Below are 16,464 nucleotides of genomic sequence, written 5' to 3'. Positions count from 1 at the left end.
GCATGGTACTGAATAAGTAATTTAATTTGTGTAGAATTATCATCTTTATTATATTAGCTTGGCTAATGGTAGGGTAGGGACTATGGTTCAAGTAGGGGTAGGGGCTATGGTTCAAGTCTATCATTGTAAGTTGAGTGCTAGCAGAGGGCTTTAGCCAGACTGTGGTCAGGGGAGAGGACAAAAGGAAGGGAATTAGGAGGCTTGTCAAGAGGGAGAGATTTGTGAGGGCTAAGATGGGAGAAAGGCCTGGGATTTAACTTGGACAGGGAAAAACAGGTAGACATTAAGAGAGGGAAGGGAAGTCAAGGAAGGAGAAAATGAATGCTCAAAAACTTAAGGGTATAAACTTCAGACAATAAAATCCCTTGGGGAAATTAGTAACTGAGTGACCCCTGACAATTTCTTTGAATTCATTTCCTTCTCTGTAAAATAAGGATAATAATATCACCTGCCTAAATGACCTCTCAAGGTTATCATTATGAGATAATGCATATGAAAGTGTTTGTCAATGATAAAGCAAATTTATACAAATCTTTACAAATACAAAGGAGTGCGATTATAAACAAATATGCAGAATAATGAAGGCATGGCCTGGAATTCATTCCTTCCTCCTTATATCCATCTCTTAGAATTCTTAGTTTTCTTCAAAGCTCCACTTCTATAGGGAATTTTTCTTGATTCACTTCCAATTGCTAGTGTTTATCCTGACTCAGGAAGACACAAGGTCAAATCTAGTCTCATCCATTTATTCTCTGTGTGACTCTGGTCAAGTCATTTAACTTCACTATGCTTCAGTTTTCTCAACTGTACAATGGGGAGTAGTAACAAGATGGACTGCTCAGGTTGTTGTGGGATCAAATGCAATACTATTTAAAAGCACTGTGCAAACATCAAGGGTCTTTAGAAATGCTAGTTTTTATTATTATTACTATTATTACTTTCTACCTTTACATCTATATGTTGTTTCCTTCAGTTCTTATGGATAGAGACTATTTTCTCTTCATAAATATTTGATCATATTAGCTAGCACATGGACCATATAATCCAGAGATAATAAAGGCAACTTCTAACAAAAAGTTGCAAAGATATATTGAATGAATAAATAATGCAAAAATTATTAAATCTTAATACAGTTCAAAAGAAAACAGCTGACTTATGAGTCTTGTTAAGTACTCTGAATCTCATATTTTCTAGTACTGGTTTATTTCTTGCTTAATTTTTTCTCTTATACTATTTTCAATCTGATTTTATCTTTTAAAAAAAGAGAAAAAGATTCACTATCACACTAAAGTATATTTGCCCTAGATTCATAAAAATTTTTAAGGTAATATCTTGTTGTTGCTCTTTTGTTTTAATATTCAGTACTAATGCAAATATCCTTGTTAGGGATAATATTGAATGACACTGTTCCTGTTCTCCCATCCCCACCTCACCTTTCCATTTTGTTCTTCCACTGGAGTTAACATACCAAGATTATTATTATCACCAATTAATATTTATTACAGACTTGCTACATGAATGGAAGAGTGCTAATTCATTTTCTTATTCTTTGTGGAATCTTGCTCCCTCCATCTCTCCTCTCCACTACTAGCATGGTCTTCAAGGTCTTCCCCAAGCAGCTTTACATTCTAACATCATTCTATAAAGAACAGATGTGAAACTTAAAATGTCTCTCAAAATATGACCCTGGCATTCAGGTCAAAATCAGCCAACATTTTTCCTTTAGCAATGTAGATATATTCATGCTAACTATTCCTTTTCCCCACCCCTCACTACCTCATTGTTTTTGTCCATTATTCATATTCCTACAGCTTTTTTAATTTTCCCCTCATAAGGTTGACATATTTTAGTGAAATAGCTTATCCAAGATTAAAAGTCATTATCCTGCCATTTCTTCCCAAGTTTGAGCCTATTAAAAAAAATAACAAAGTAATATTGTGGGAAAACTAGTAGTTGGAGGTGGGATTCAAGAAGTGGTTTATATAAAAAGCGAAAGCTAGAGATTCTAAGAAGCAGAGGAAAAAGGGAGGAAGAGGGAAGCCAAACAATCTATACAGAGGCAAGGACAGGTCAGAATATACTGTATGAAAAACAGAAACAAGGATAGTTTTGTCAGACTGTTGGGCATGAGAAGTCAACAAACATTTAGTCAGCCCCTACTATGAGACAAGTACTGACTGAGCTGAATGCTAGTTAATTAAAAAAAAAGGACAAAAATGTCCTACAAATAAACAAACAAAAACCCCAGTCTCTGCTTTTAAGGAGTTCATGGTCTAATGGAAAACAGTAATTTATAAGAAGACTGAAAAGCTAGTTTAGGGCCACTTCCTAGAAAGTCCTTAAATGTCAAACAGAGGAGTATATATTTGATCTTAGAGATAATTAGAAACTACTAAGGTTGAGTGGTAGAGCTAACATAGACATAATTTTAGCAACTTTTGACTTCAGTTTGGAGAATGACCCAGAGGAAGGGAAGGAAAAAGACAAAGAAATCTATTGGAATAGTCCAGGTCAGAAGTGACGGGAGTGCAAGTTAAGATAGATTCTTTTTTTTAAAATTTCTCTGTATTTATTCTTAACTTTAATTTATTTCTTTTCACATGCAAATTCCATTTATCACCTTCACTAGAATACCAACTTCCATTCCATTGAAAATTCCTAGTAATGATGGTAAAGTCACTATGTTATACTCCCCATCACCCAGACAGAAAGAAATGGATTCTTGTGGAGAAAGAAAAAAAAGATATTGCACAATTGATTAAACCATGAGGTAGAATGAGGAACAAGCGATGATGATGACTGCCATGTGACTAGAAAGATGGTGGTGCCTTAGATATCATTAGGAAAGGCAAAAGAAGTTTGAGTTTTACAGGGAAAGATATTTAGTTTCTTTTAGACATGTTGAATTTGAAATGACTAATAAAATACCCAGTCTGAATTGTTCTAAATGAGCAGTTGATGCTGTGGCTCTGAATTCAGGAGAGAGATGAATATCTTGGAGACATGCATTAAGATAATTATTAAACCCTTGAGAAACCACCAAATGAAGATAGAGAAGGGAAAAAGAACCATCAGGACAGAATCTTTGGGTATGTACTAGCCCATAGCTAGGAGATGGTAAGAGAAAATGATCCAGCAGAGAGACAAAGAAGATGCTGTAAGACAAGGAAAACCTAGAGAAAGCAGTATCAGGAAAATTCAAGAGGAGTGAGCATCCAGTAGGAGAGGGTGGTAGATAATGTCAAATATTGCTCAGAGGTTCAGGATCTAGATTGAAAAGAAGTCATTAGATTTTCTAGAGAAGACACTCCCATCATCTGTTGCCCTTTAAATACCTTCCCTAAGTCCCATAGCATGATACACAGATTCAAGAGACTACATGTAAATGAATCTTACTCTAGTGATTTAAACAGTCCCATCCAGATACAGCATTTATTATTTCAAAAGGTTAGTAGAACTAAGAGCCACAATGTTCAAGCATTTTAAACACAGTCCTCCATCTGCTCTATGATTTTCCTCTCCTTTGCTTCTCTTCCTCCTGGCCCCTAATCAGGGGGTTGTTAGCCTGGTTTTTTAAAAAGATATTTTGATAACTAATTTTGATATAACTGGTTTCTTCTATAATTCTGTCTTTTATATTACGGGGGGGATGGGATCCATAAGTTTCATCAAATTATCAAAAGAGTCCATAAGAGAAAAAAAAAGTTGCTATAAATGTTGTTTCTCCAGTCAGCTGACTATGACCTTTCTTTTTTTCTCTCTAATGTCTTCCTTGGTTAATCAATATACTTCTCTTAACTTCTACTGTCAGTTCTACATATGAATCACAATTCTAATTCTCATTCTGATCTTTCTACCATGCTCTAGATATGAATTTTGAGCCATCTCTTGGTCATACAGACCCTCTAAGCGAAAACACCCAGAACTCATCTTTCTATCCAAATTTGTATTTCCTCCTGATTTCTCTTTTTCTTTTAGGGATATTATTACTCTTCAATGTTCTAAATCTAAAGGCTATTTTTGAGAGCTTTTTCTTTCCTATAACAAACAAGTACCAAGTATTATAATTTTTTCCACATCTTCCTCATTTCCCTGCTCATTGCCACTTCTCTAATCTAGCTTCTCATTATCTCTCATGAACGAAAATATATTGTTCCTGGAGAGACCATTAAAGTCCAATTTCCCCCACCTGAAGTCATTCTGTACCAATTAAGCATCCCCTATGTGCAACATTTCCTTCCTTCCTTCCTTCCTTCCTTCCTTCCTTCCTTCCTTCCTTCCTTCCTTTTTCATGGAATATAATGAATAATGGTTCAGACATCCTTTGCACTACTTAAAAACTGATTCTTGCTTACTTAAAATTTAGGATCATAGAGAGTTAGAAGGATCCTTAAAATCCAAATCAAGTCTAACCCCTCATATTACAGGTGAAGAAACTGAGGTCTGAAGAGTTTTAAGTGATTTGCTCAATTCTTGCTACACAGATATCAAAATGCATTTCTGCCAGTTTTTGCATTCTGCCTTGCTTTTATAGTTGCATTTGTCACAAACCTAATGGCAACAGAAGTAGGTTCCAGTGTATGCACACAGATGTATCTTCAATGTAAAGTGTGTCACTTAGGTAGAACCCAGGCCTTCTGACTACAAATGCAACCTTATTTCCAGAAGATCATCTAAGACCATATAGACTATAGGTTTGACCCACAATGCTTTATTTTATGCTTTATCTTATCTCACAGATATCTGCATCCAAGCCAGATATAGTGGGAGGGGAGGAAGAAGAAGAGGGGAGTAATAGTAGTAGGAGAAGGAGGAGTAAGAGTAAGAAGAAGAAGTAGGAGTAGTAAAAGTAGTAATAGAGATAGGAGTACGAGTACTAATAATAGTAGGAGGAGGAGGAGTAGAAATAGGAGGGGGTTTACTAGTAGTATTAGTAGGAGTAAGAGTAGTAGTAGTAGGAGTAGTAGAGGAAGTAGGAGTAGAAATAGGAGAGGAATAGTAGTAGTAGTAGGAGGAGGAAAATAGAAGGAGGGGGAGTAACTGTAGTATTAATAGGAGGAGGAATGAGTATTATAAGTAGTAGAAGAAGTGGGAGTAGAAGTAGGAGTAGGAGTAGTAATAGGAGGAAGAGGAGGAGGAGGCAGAGTAAGAATAGTAGAAGAAGTGGGAGTAGGAGTAATAGGACTAGTAGGAGGAGGAGGAGGAAGAGGAGGGGAGAAGGAGTAGAAATAGAAAGAGGGGGAGTAATAATAGTACTAAGAGGAAGAGGAGTAAGAGTAGTAGAAGAAGTAGGAGTAGTAGAAGTAGTGGTAAAGATAGGAGTAGTAATAGGAGGAGGAGGAGAAATAGAAGGGGGGAGTTAACTGTAGTATTAATAGGAGGAGGAATGAGTATTGTAAGTAGTAGAAGAAGTAGGAGTAGGAGTAGGAGTAGTAATAGTAGTAGTAGAAATAAGAGAGGGACTAATAGTATTAATAGGATGAGGAGGAAGAGTAAGAGTAGTAGTAGTAGAAGTAGGAATAGTAGAAGCAGTGGTAGAGATAGTAGGAGTAGTAATAGGAGGAGGAGGGGAGTAGAAATAGGAGGGGAGTAATAGTAGTAGGAGCAGGAGGAGTAAGAGTAGTAGTAGAAGTAGAAGTAGGAGTAGGAGTAGGAGTAGGAATAGTAATAGTAGGAGGAGGAGGAACAGGAGTAGTAGTAGTAGGACTAGAAGTAGTAATAGGAAAAGGAGGAGGAGGAGGAATAGTTGTAGTAGAAAAAGAAACAGAAGGAGGAGTAAGGAATAGAAATATTAGTAGGAATTATGGTTGTAGAAAAAGAAGTAGGAGGAGGAATAGTAACAGTACTAGTAGTAGTAATAGTAATATTAGTAGTGGTGGTGGCAGTAGTAGTAGTAGTAGTAGTAGTAGTAGTAGTAGTAGTAGTAGTAGTAGTAAGATATAGTGGGGAAAAGATTTAGGTTTGGGAGTTGGAAGAGGCCTATATCTGAATCTCTTTTCTGACATTTACTAAACGTATGATCAAGGACAAGCTAATCATTAACCTTTCTGAGCCTTAGTTCCCTCTTATGTAAAATGGAGATTAAAAAATATCTGTAGTGTTTTTGCATGGTTTGTCAAATGAAAAAATATATACAAAGTATCTTACAAAGATTAAATAAACTGTCACCTTTTATTAATACTCAGATCTAAACTCCCACAACTCTCTGCATTTCTTTCATGCACTTTTCATGTCATTTGTTTATCTGTCTTATCTTCCCTACTAAACTGTATTCTTCCTAAAGGAAAATGGAAATTTTTGACTTTTTTATTTTCTTATCTCCTTGAGCACTTAGCACAGTACTCAGAAACCTGTTGATCAATAAGCATTTATTAGGCACTTTCTGTGTACCAGACACTAGGCTAAGCACATGGAGATACAAAGAAAAGCAAGACAGTCCCTGCTCACCAGGAGGCCATAGTCTACTGAGAGAAGATCAACAGGCAACCAACTATGTAAAAGCAATCTTCAGACAGAATATTTTAGAGATAAACAATGACTTGAACACAGGTCTGCTGAATGAATAAAAGAATAAATGGAATGAATCAGTGAAATGAACAGCTTGTAGACAAAAGGAACATGATCAGGGTGAGCTTCCTAGGGTTCTCTTATCTCTAAGGTAAGAAGAGAACCATTACAACTGGGGAGTGACTGGGATAGTGGATACATGCTATGGCAAAATTCCAAAGTCAGTGGAAAAATCTCCTGACATAAAGATACCATTGTGGAGTAACTGAAAGGAAGCACGGGGCCAGAGATCCTTTATCATCCCACCCAATCTTCAGAGAAGCACTCCTCAAATTCCTAGGGCTCTCTGAAGCTTCCTGCCCACCTGGTTGTAGGTGGTCCAGGTGTCAGTGAATGAGTTTTTTTGTGCCCATGTTCTACCCTTGCCTTAGAAAGTTGAACTGATATGACACCAGCAAATAGCTTTTTTGGGTTTTTTTGTTTGTTTTGTTCTGTTTCAAAACCAGCTTCAGTTTGGTTTTGGTTTTTTTAGATTTTGCAAGGCAATGGGGTTAAGTGGCTTGCCCAAGGCCACACGGCTAGGTAATTATTAAATGTCTGAGGTTAGATTTGAACTCAGGTGCTCCTGACTCCAAGGCTGGTACTCTTTATCCACTGTGCCACCTAGGCACCCCAAGTTTTTTTTTTCAATGAGTTACACTCACCTCTTGTGCAAATGTCTCAGCTTTCTTCCGAAGATCCTTTTCCAATTCAAGGTTCACCTGCATTTCTTCATACTCTTCCACTGCTAATATGGACACTATTAAAAGATGAAGACAGGATAATTATTTAAAAGTTTATTATATATGAGAAGGTAAATGGAACATTGCACCCAGACTCTGGAAGACCTAAGTTCAAATACAACATCAGACACTTACTTTTAAATTATATGACCCTAAGTGAGTCACTTAGCCTTTGTTTCAGTTTCCTCAGGACTGCTGTGATGATCAAATAAGAGATTGCATTTTGAAACCTTTGAAAAACCATTGTTTTGTCAAAGATGCAGATAATTGGATTAAAAGTAAGAACTAATGTGATTGAGTAAGACTTCACTACCAGATCCTTGTTTTCCTCATTTAAAAAATTAAGGGGTTGAATTAAATGATCTCTAAGGATCCTTCAGCTATACTACGGAAAGAGTTTTAAATAATGGCGTGTTACACCAGAAATAAGGAAAGAATCAAAAGTGACCAAAAAGATGTCATAAAAGATATGGATAATTAGGAAAAAAGATGAGCTAGCCCCACATCAGAAGCAAGGAATAAATGATGGACAATCTATATGGTTTCATTGATAGACACAAGAATTGCACAGAAGAGGCAAGAACAGATGGATTGTGATAGATATTGTTGGAGTTATGCCCACATCAATGGGATCACAGATTGAGGAATACTCATGTTTTGGATAGGAAATGGAGGCCCCATAGACTTCCCAGACATAGGAAGCAGCATTAGAGGTTTATACTAACTGATACCATCAAAAAAACACCAGACCAATTTCTTTGCCACCTTTTAAATTGTGTTTTATTTTGTTAAAATGCAATGCTGATGGAAGGGAGGGAGTAATGATACTAACAGACATTAGGCATAACACAGGGAGGCACTCTGTTCACTTTCTCATCCTCTTTTGCCAGTGTACCTCAATCTTAACCTGTAAGTCATATCAATAAAATAAATTTTTTATAAGAGCTCTCTTAATACTTGCTTTCACTCACTGCTCTGTCAATGCACTTGAGTTCTAACTGGCTAAGGACTGGTTTCCAGCCTAATGACATAGAATTTCAAACACTATACTCTATAAATCCTCTGCCTCCCTGGACAAAAGCCTCACAGTCTTATGGAGGTAAAGCAATATAAGTGGCACTTTGTGATGTGGATTATAGGTCACTGAGAGTCAACTGATTTTCTATCACATTTTAAAAAGAAACCTTATGAACAAGACAAAGAATATTTAAGACAATTTTGAGGTCTGCAGTCAAAGCCTCTTTCTTGGCAAGACACTATAGTAAAAAAAGTAAACTGTCACAGTCAATGACTTTTGATATCCCATGATTGTTATTCATTGAATTCAAGGAAATTATTTTCTAATGTACACATATAAATAATAGAATGTCAGCATTATTAACCTTTCATAATAGCATGTTTTAAAAAAACTATTGCTATCACAAAAATGATAGAAGGTTCAGAAGGTAAGCTTATGAAAAAAAAAAAATCAGCATGGTCCTTAAAGAAATCGGGTATGATAAACTTAGGCCCATGTCACAATTTCTTTGAGCCTCAGTTTTTGTTATTTATAAAATGGTAAGGGAGGGTGGCACACTGAAAAAAAAAAGATGGGGTGGACCAGATAAAAACTAAGGGTCCTGCTAAATCTAAAATCTTATCCTATAATAACGTGGAGAATATAATTTAACAATATTAGTTTGCTTTTTAAAGGTTTTACAGATCAATAGCTAATGATGTTTTATGGTTGCTCGGATTTTTGCAACCAGAAATTTGCAATTTCTGGCAAAATCCTCATAGAAACTATAATAAATCATTGTTGATCTGTTTGGAGAAGGAAATTTCCTCACTGGAAGTTCTCTTCACTGATGAAATTACAGGAACAGTTTCTACTAACCCCTAAAATTAGTCCTCAATACAAAGTATTTAATATAAGGAATTAATATAAAGAATTTTATAGATAAAGAAATAGGCTCAACAGTTAAATGACTTCTTGCCTATGATCTTACAACCAAACAAGTATTAGAAATGAGATTTGAGCCTAAGTCTTCCCAAATCTTAGGACAGCACTATCTCTACTATGCTACATTTATTCCTTTTTCAGGGAAAAAAAAAAACAGGCACAAATGCTCTGTCTAGAATTCACATAAAATTTGCAATATCCAAGATCATTTGTCCCTTCCATATCACAACTTTCTCCCTTGTGATTTTTATACATTGGGTCAATATAAAAGATTAAATGGAAAGTGGAAGCCACTGGCAATATGCAAAGGTCAGCAGACAATACTGAGCCCAAGTCCAAAAATTTAACCCAAATTTTACAATTAGGTACTATAAACTCTCCATTAAAGAAAAAAATCAGACCTCTTCTCTTGTATGAAGGGAGGGCAAACAAATTTTATGGAGATTTTCCAGATCACAGGGGTTCCACATCCTTAATTCCCACAACATGGAAGTGATGACTGTGTATTTTCTATAGCTACTATAGTGGAGATGAGAGTGGTATTTAAGTTTAAAAAATGGATGAATATGAAAGCATTAATTGAAGGTATATTACAGTGAACATTAAATAAGTGGGTTAATCCCTGGATGGTTAGCTTTTAAAATGTATTCAAGGATTTCTTCTGAATCCCAGTTTCTCAAGAAAAAGCACTTCTAATTATCAGGAACAGAAGAAAAGCAAGTGTGATATAGTAGTATAATTAATTAAAAATAAGGGGAGGAAGAGCAAGGGAACTCTAGGGACAGGATAGCTTGCACCTCACTGGATAAGTAGTCAGTAGACCTGACTCATTCCTTAAATTTGTAATGAATTATGTGGTTCTGTGCATGTTCTTTCCATTCTTTGGGCCTCCATTTCTCCATTTATAAAATGAATGGGACTTCTAAGGATTTTTTAAAAAATTCATTAAGACTTATGTGATCTATTAGTTAAATACCAGAAGAGAATGACAAAGCAGAATCTGAGTTCATTCATTTCCCTTACAAGATCAAAAATACCTGAGCATTGAATGAAAATAGCATAATGCAATAGTAATAGAAACAAATGAAAAGTAATTGTGTATAGCTTTTGGGATAAGGGAAATAGAACATACACACCTCTATTGCACTTTTCCAGTACTTTTCTTTGTTCAAGAATTTCATTATTCAAAACAGCTTTTTCTTGTTTAACTTTATTTACCTAAAAGTCGTGAATTTTTAAGAGGAGAAATAACAACCAACAGTGTTAAAATGAGAACATAAGGTAATGTATGATTTCTGTTTTATATTCAAGACATATTTATGGCTTCAAATAGATTAATGTATCTTTATCTATAAAAGTTCTTCACAATGCCAAACATTAGGGAGACAGTCTTTGTACAGCACCCACTAAGACTTGAAGTCTTAAAAGGAATTTAACATTTTCAAATTCTAACTGCTCTAGTCACAGAACAAGTTTTTGGGTTTTTAGCTCTAGCTGTATTCATGAGAAATATGATAATATTTCATGTAAAAATAAAAACCAAGATTTCTACAATGAATACAAAGGATATCTATGGTCACACTCTTGAAATTGTAGGACAGTTAAGTGCAGCATGGACCAAGAGTTTGACATAAAGTTCTGTCAGGTACTATAGACTCAATGACTATGTACCAATCTGAAGATGGAAAGTGTTTGGAGCTAGTAGAGGTAGAAAATACCAAATATTTCAAGTATTGAATTTATTAAAAATATGATGAAAAATTTATATTTTACATTTTGTTTCAATGAATAATTTACTCTACTCAATTTTCATCACTACAGCCCTATCTAAATCATCAACAGTTTCCCATTCATATTGGCATTTTTTTAAAAAAAACCCAAAACAAAGAAACAAAATGATCCTACAGTACTGGCCTCTGGATTGAAAAACTTTGAGAACTAGACTCTCCATCACCATTCTTTTAGTTGGGAATTTTGTAAGGTTTAAAGATATTCAAAGAACAATAATCTCCCCAAATGCTTTTGATAATCTAATCTATCAGTATATTACAAAGAACACTGGAAATGAAAACAGGAGAATTGAATTTAGCTTTGGGTGAGCTACTAACTGACCATCTAATTTTTGGCAATTTACTCTTTTTCTTGAAGGCTGTTTCCTAATCTGCAAATGAATGGATTGGACTAGGTGGTATTCAAGGATATGTTCAGTTCTAATATTATAATGTAGTCTTGTCTATCTACAAATGATCCTATTAGAATGAAAAAAAAATTTTTCATCCCTTTATTAAGTTTAAGTTCTAAAGCAAAAGATTTAATGACTACTCTGTCAATATTACTGGGCATAATTGCAAGTAATTTCAGTGACCATTGACACAAACTAACAGTTAAAGGAACTCATTGTTTATATATCAACACTAACTGACTTCACAGCTCACTGATTTATTTTTTCTTATCTACTTCTAAAAATCCTTGAAAACAAAAAAAGTCTCCATTTTATCACTACAATACATACTTCCTCAATGACTTCAACAAGCTTGGACCTCAGGTTTTCTAGTTCAATAGCCAATGTCTTCTTTTCTTCCTGAACAGATATAATTTGATCTCGAAGCTCTAGATTTTTCAAAGAGAAAAGACAGAATAAAGGGGAAATAAATGGATTTTTTAAAATAAAATAATCATGTGAAAAGAACCCCAAATATCTGCCTATGTGTTGCATATAGTTGATGTGATTATTCAGTTTAAAGGCAAAAAAGCAAATGCAAATTTAAATGAGCTTTTATGGGTTTTTCCTTCCACAGCAACAGTTACTATAATTCATACACCATGTACTTGCAAAATATCAAATGCACTGGTCTTTGGTTTTCTTATATTCCACAAAGTCCATATTCTGAAAAAGCATCTGGCATTTTCAAAGTAGATATTTTTACAATGTTTCCAACAAAATCAATTAAGGCATTGTACTAATTTCTTTTTTATTTCTTAGAGGTCATGGGCTCTTGTCATAATACAGTATAAACAAACAACAGGCAGTTCACATGTTGGAAGGTTTGATTTGAAGGAAAAATCCTGAATAACTGCCAATTTATAGCCCTTCTAACATTATGTGAACGGAATCAGAATATAACCTAGTTTGATAGAAGGGTTAATGCCAGTAATTTTCCCTTCAGAATTGTGAATGTTTTGTTTCTTAATATATATATATATATATACACACACACACACACACACACACACACACACACACACATATATTTATTTATTATTGGGATATAATGGGTAAAAATTAGAAATTAACATTTATTGGAATGAAAACACTTTACAAAAGCAAATGCTAAAGAGACTTTTTTTCATCTTTAAAGTTGCTTCATTTACTCAAATGTTGCAAGAAATGTCAGTAAATTAGATGAAAATATTTGTTTCTATTGCTTTACTGTTTTCCCCACCTAATAAACTTCTTTAAAAGTTACTGTTCTTATAGAGAATTCAGTTCAGTGCAAAGTAACAAAATTCAACAAATATTTAAGAATATGTGAAAAAAAAGAATATGTAGGAAAACCAACAATAATTTTTTTTAAAAGAACCTATTACGTGTACAGCATCATGCTTAGGCCCTAAGGAGTGAGGCATGAGGCTGGTCCTCTCTGTAGTTTATAATCTCAGAGAACTTCCCAGAGGAGGTAATATCATCATATCAGCATACACACACACACACACACACACACACACACACACACACATAAATGCACACCTCCTGATTCAAAGTCCAGAGTGCTATCCACTTTATCACCTAGCTGCCCTGTAGCAGGGGTAGTTACAGTAATGGATTTATGCATCCCTACATGGATGTATGATGCAGAGAACTGCATTCTGAGGGCAGAGATGATGCTTTATGTTTCTTTTGCATCTCTAAAACATTAATACTACAATAACAATACAAATAAGACAACAAGACAATACAATAATATTGGGTCCATAGTAAGTGTTCAATAAATACTGATTCCCCAGGCCCAGAACTCAGAGTACAGAATCCCAAATTAGCTTACCTAGGTCAAGTAAGAGAATAATCTGATTAGCAATATTCTCATTGTTGGTATGAAAATGATAATAAGCTGAGTAAAAAAACTTACCTTTTATTTGCTGTTGACATTGTACAGAGTCACAAGTCCCAGAGGTTCCATCTGTTTCTGTAGTTGAGTCTTCATCATCAATATTTATCTCTTCAGTTATAACATCAGGCCCCAGTTTAGCCATATAGAGCATGCTGATTCTTTTTAAAGTTTTATTTTCTTTATTTAACTAAAATGAAATATAAGTGCAACATTTATGATAACACTCAAATAAGAATCTTGGCTTAAAAAATACAAGAGATAAATTATTCATGTAAGAACTAAATGTTGGCTAACATCCACAGCAGGAAATAACAATTAGAAAATTCATTAATTAAAGGCTTTGTTTATACTTCCATGGTGAAGGATAATAATTTATTAGTTGAAGTAAAAGCTCACACCTGGATTACAATCATCAGTAAATGAAAATGTTGGTTAAGCCTCATTCCTGCTGTGGACCACAGGAAGAATGAAATGCAAACATAACTCGAGAAATTTGAAGACATTTTGAATTTATTCATAGCCTTAACCAAGGAATATTACTTAAAGCAATTTCCACAACAGAAGCATAAATGGAATCTTAATACATAAATTATAATAATGATTTTTACCTAATGTAGGTATTGGTTGGGTTTGGTCTTTAGCTTCAATGTTACTTGATCTCCAACATTTGTATTAGCTAATAGCTTATATGCATATATATATATCAATATATAAATACATGAATATAAAATATGAAATTACACAGAGAAAAATTATTATAGAAATAAAATGCGTGTGTGTTGTGTGTTTGGAAAGAACCTTGGAGATTGTTCACCCCATATCCATATAACCTTTCCTACTTCCCTTTCCATCCATTTTTCTTTTTTTTCCTTCCTCTCCTTCCTCCCTTTTCTTTTCTTCCTTCCTTCCTTGCTTCCTTTCCTTGGTGTTCCTTATCTCACCCAAATAAGATAAAAGATAAGTCACTCATGAATCCCATCTTTCTACTGGATAGCACAAGATATTTTACCTGTTATTTCCAATCTGAGTTAGACCACCCCTCCTTAAACAGTCTGGTGTCTTCCTCCACCCCATTTTGGTGCCAGATTTATGCAGAATATACTGAAGCTTAGAATTCCTAAGGACTGGGTCTTTCCAAAACCAAGAATTACAGTAACATGCCATCTAGATACCCAAAGGTCCCATATCTGAATATATAACCCCCCCCAAAACTAATGCTACATTAATTCCAAGCAAATTTTTCTTTGGATGTTAAAATAGTAGCCTCTGTCTGAGGATCTATATTCCTACCTCTCTTTGTCTAAGAATCTAAAGATTCAGGTGTCTGGCAGAATTTGTGCTTGAAAGTCTTGAGAGACTTCATGCTTGTACTGCATTGGGCTACCCTGGTGATCAGTTCAGAAAAATACTAAAGAGGGGTAGACATGGGAGAATATCTCAACTTAACATTAGGGAAGAAGGAAGACATCCATACCCACCTAGCGATAAAGTACCTCTTTCCTATTTTTCAAGCAGCAAATAATTAATGTATTTTGACAGGTCCTCTACGTGAAAGTCAGCAAGTGAGAATTCCTGTTTACAGTGTAGTTGTGTTTCTGCATTATTTTTCTGGAACATTCCTATTTTTACAATGTTCCCAAAGGCGCCATCATGTGTGATTTCTTCATCAGACTCTTCTTCAATCACATCAGGCCCATCTTTTTTTTTTCTCACAATCATCTTTTCATCACAATCATCTTTCATCACAATCATCTTTTCTCACATTCACACTTTTCTTGTGAATTTTATTATTTAAGTAAACTGCTGTCCCTGAGCCTTCTCTATATAAAATGTGCACAGTAATAAATTGCAACTGAGGGTGCTCAAAATAGTTCATGAAGAAGAGAGTAAAGAACTACACTGTCAAGGATGAACAAGCAAGTGAGCCAATGACTGTAATAAATAATTTTCATTCCCAAATGTAAAACTAAGGAATGACAGACAATTCCCAAATGGTATTCTGGGTCCCAACTAATACAATTAGATTATAATTTCAAAATACAAGAAACTAAATTAAATAATTCAATTCATATAACTTTTATTAAGTAAAATGTAACATGGATAATGAATGCACTGTATTAATCACAGCAAAGAGGTTTAAAATCTTACATGGGAGCAATATGTACCCAAATGAATCTGATACAAAATTCATAAGAGAGCTGCCATGAATTATATGAAATCAAAGGAGTAAAAGCCAAGAACCTGGAAAGATTCCATGACAGAACTGTCATTTGACTTGAGCCTTGAAGGAAGGCTAGGATTTGTAAGGGCAGAGAATTAGGGAATGCCATTAAAGCATAGCCAAGGGTTTTGCTGTTGCTGTTCGATTTTTTATTAAAGGAATTTATCAAACCAATTTGGAAATGCATACATTGCCCTTAGCCAAAAGCTAAAATGGATTAATTGTAACTGTACCAGAGAACAGAACTAAGAGCAAAGGACACAATTAGAAAGGAAGTTATGGAGACTTGATTTCAGAAAAAAAATGCTCAAGCTACCTTAGGAAAGGTAGATTCTGCCTCTTTGGAAGACTTCAAGCAAAGAGCAAGGTTAGGTGGGAAATCCTTTTCAGTATTGGTCATATTAATATTCCTTCAAACTCTAAAATTCTAGATATCCTGATCACTCAGCTTTCATTCGAAGATAATCCAGTGAGAGGAAATGCAATATCGGCCAACACAACCAATTCTACTTTTGAATGCTCTAATTTCCTTACATCAAACCTAAATCCGTTTCTTCACATTCTCCCCATTGCTCTACTTGCTGAGGGCAAACAAAACAAGGTTAATACCTTCTCCAGAAAAAAAGCCCAACAAATACTTAAAAACAACTAAGCCTTCTTCTCTCTAGGCTAAGTATCTGCAGTTTATTCTACCACTTCTTGACTGGCATGGACATCACTTTTGTTTATCATCTGGTCATCCTCCTCTGTGCAGATTCCAATTTCTCAAATTCCTTAAGATATGGTGGCCAGAACTGAACACAGGATTCCATATGTGATCTGCCACACAAATTCCTGTGTGGCCACCACCCTGGCCATTACATAACATTACATTAGGTGTGTTGTTGTTATTCAGGAGTTGTT

General features: G+C 34.9%; 1 protein-coding gene across 3 annotated transcripts in view; it reads right to left on the bottom strand.

The window, feature by feature from the left end:
* SHTN1 (shootin 1) overlaps positions 1 to 16,464 on the bottom strand; it is a 124,125-nt gene that overhangs the window by 62,928 nt on the left and 44,733 nt on the right. For all 3 annotated transcript variants that reach the window (XM_074233566.1, XM_074233564.1, XM_074233567.1), the window contains exons 5-8: positions 13,359 to 13,527; positions 11,744 to 11,841; positions 10,368 to 10,449; positions 7,212 to 7,306 (exon numbers count right to left, since the gene is read on the bottom strand). In XM_074233566.1, the coding sequence (XP_074089667.1) occupies positions 7,212 to 7,306; positions 10,368 to 10,449; positions 11,744 to 11,841; positions 13,359 to 13,527 (444 nt within the window). The remainder of the gene's footprint in view (positions 1 to 7,211; positions 7,307 to 10,367; positions 10,450 to 11,743; positions 11,842 to 13,358; positions 13,528 to 16,464) is intronic.

The sequence above is a fragment of the Macrotis lagotis genome, chromosome 4 (genome assembly GCF_037893015.1).
Source record: "Macrotis lagotis isolate mMagLag1 chromosome 4, bilby.v1.9.chrom.fasta, whole genome shotgun sequence".
NCBI classification, from domain to species: domain Eukaryota; kingdom Metazoa; phylum Chordata; class Mammalia; order Peramelemorphia; family Peramelidae; genus Macrotis; species Macrotis lagotis.
The sequence above is the reverse complement of the archived record's forward strand: the minus strand, read 5'-3'. Positions and strand labels throughout refer to the sequence as shown.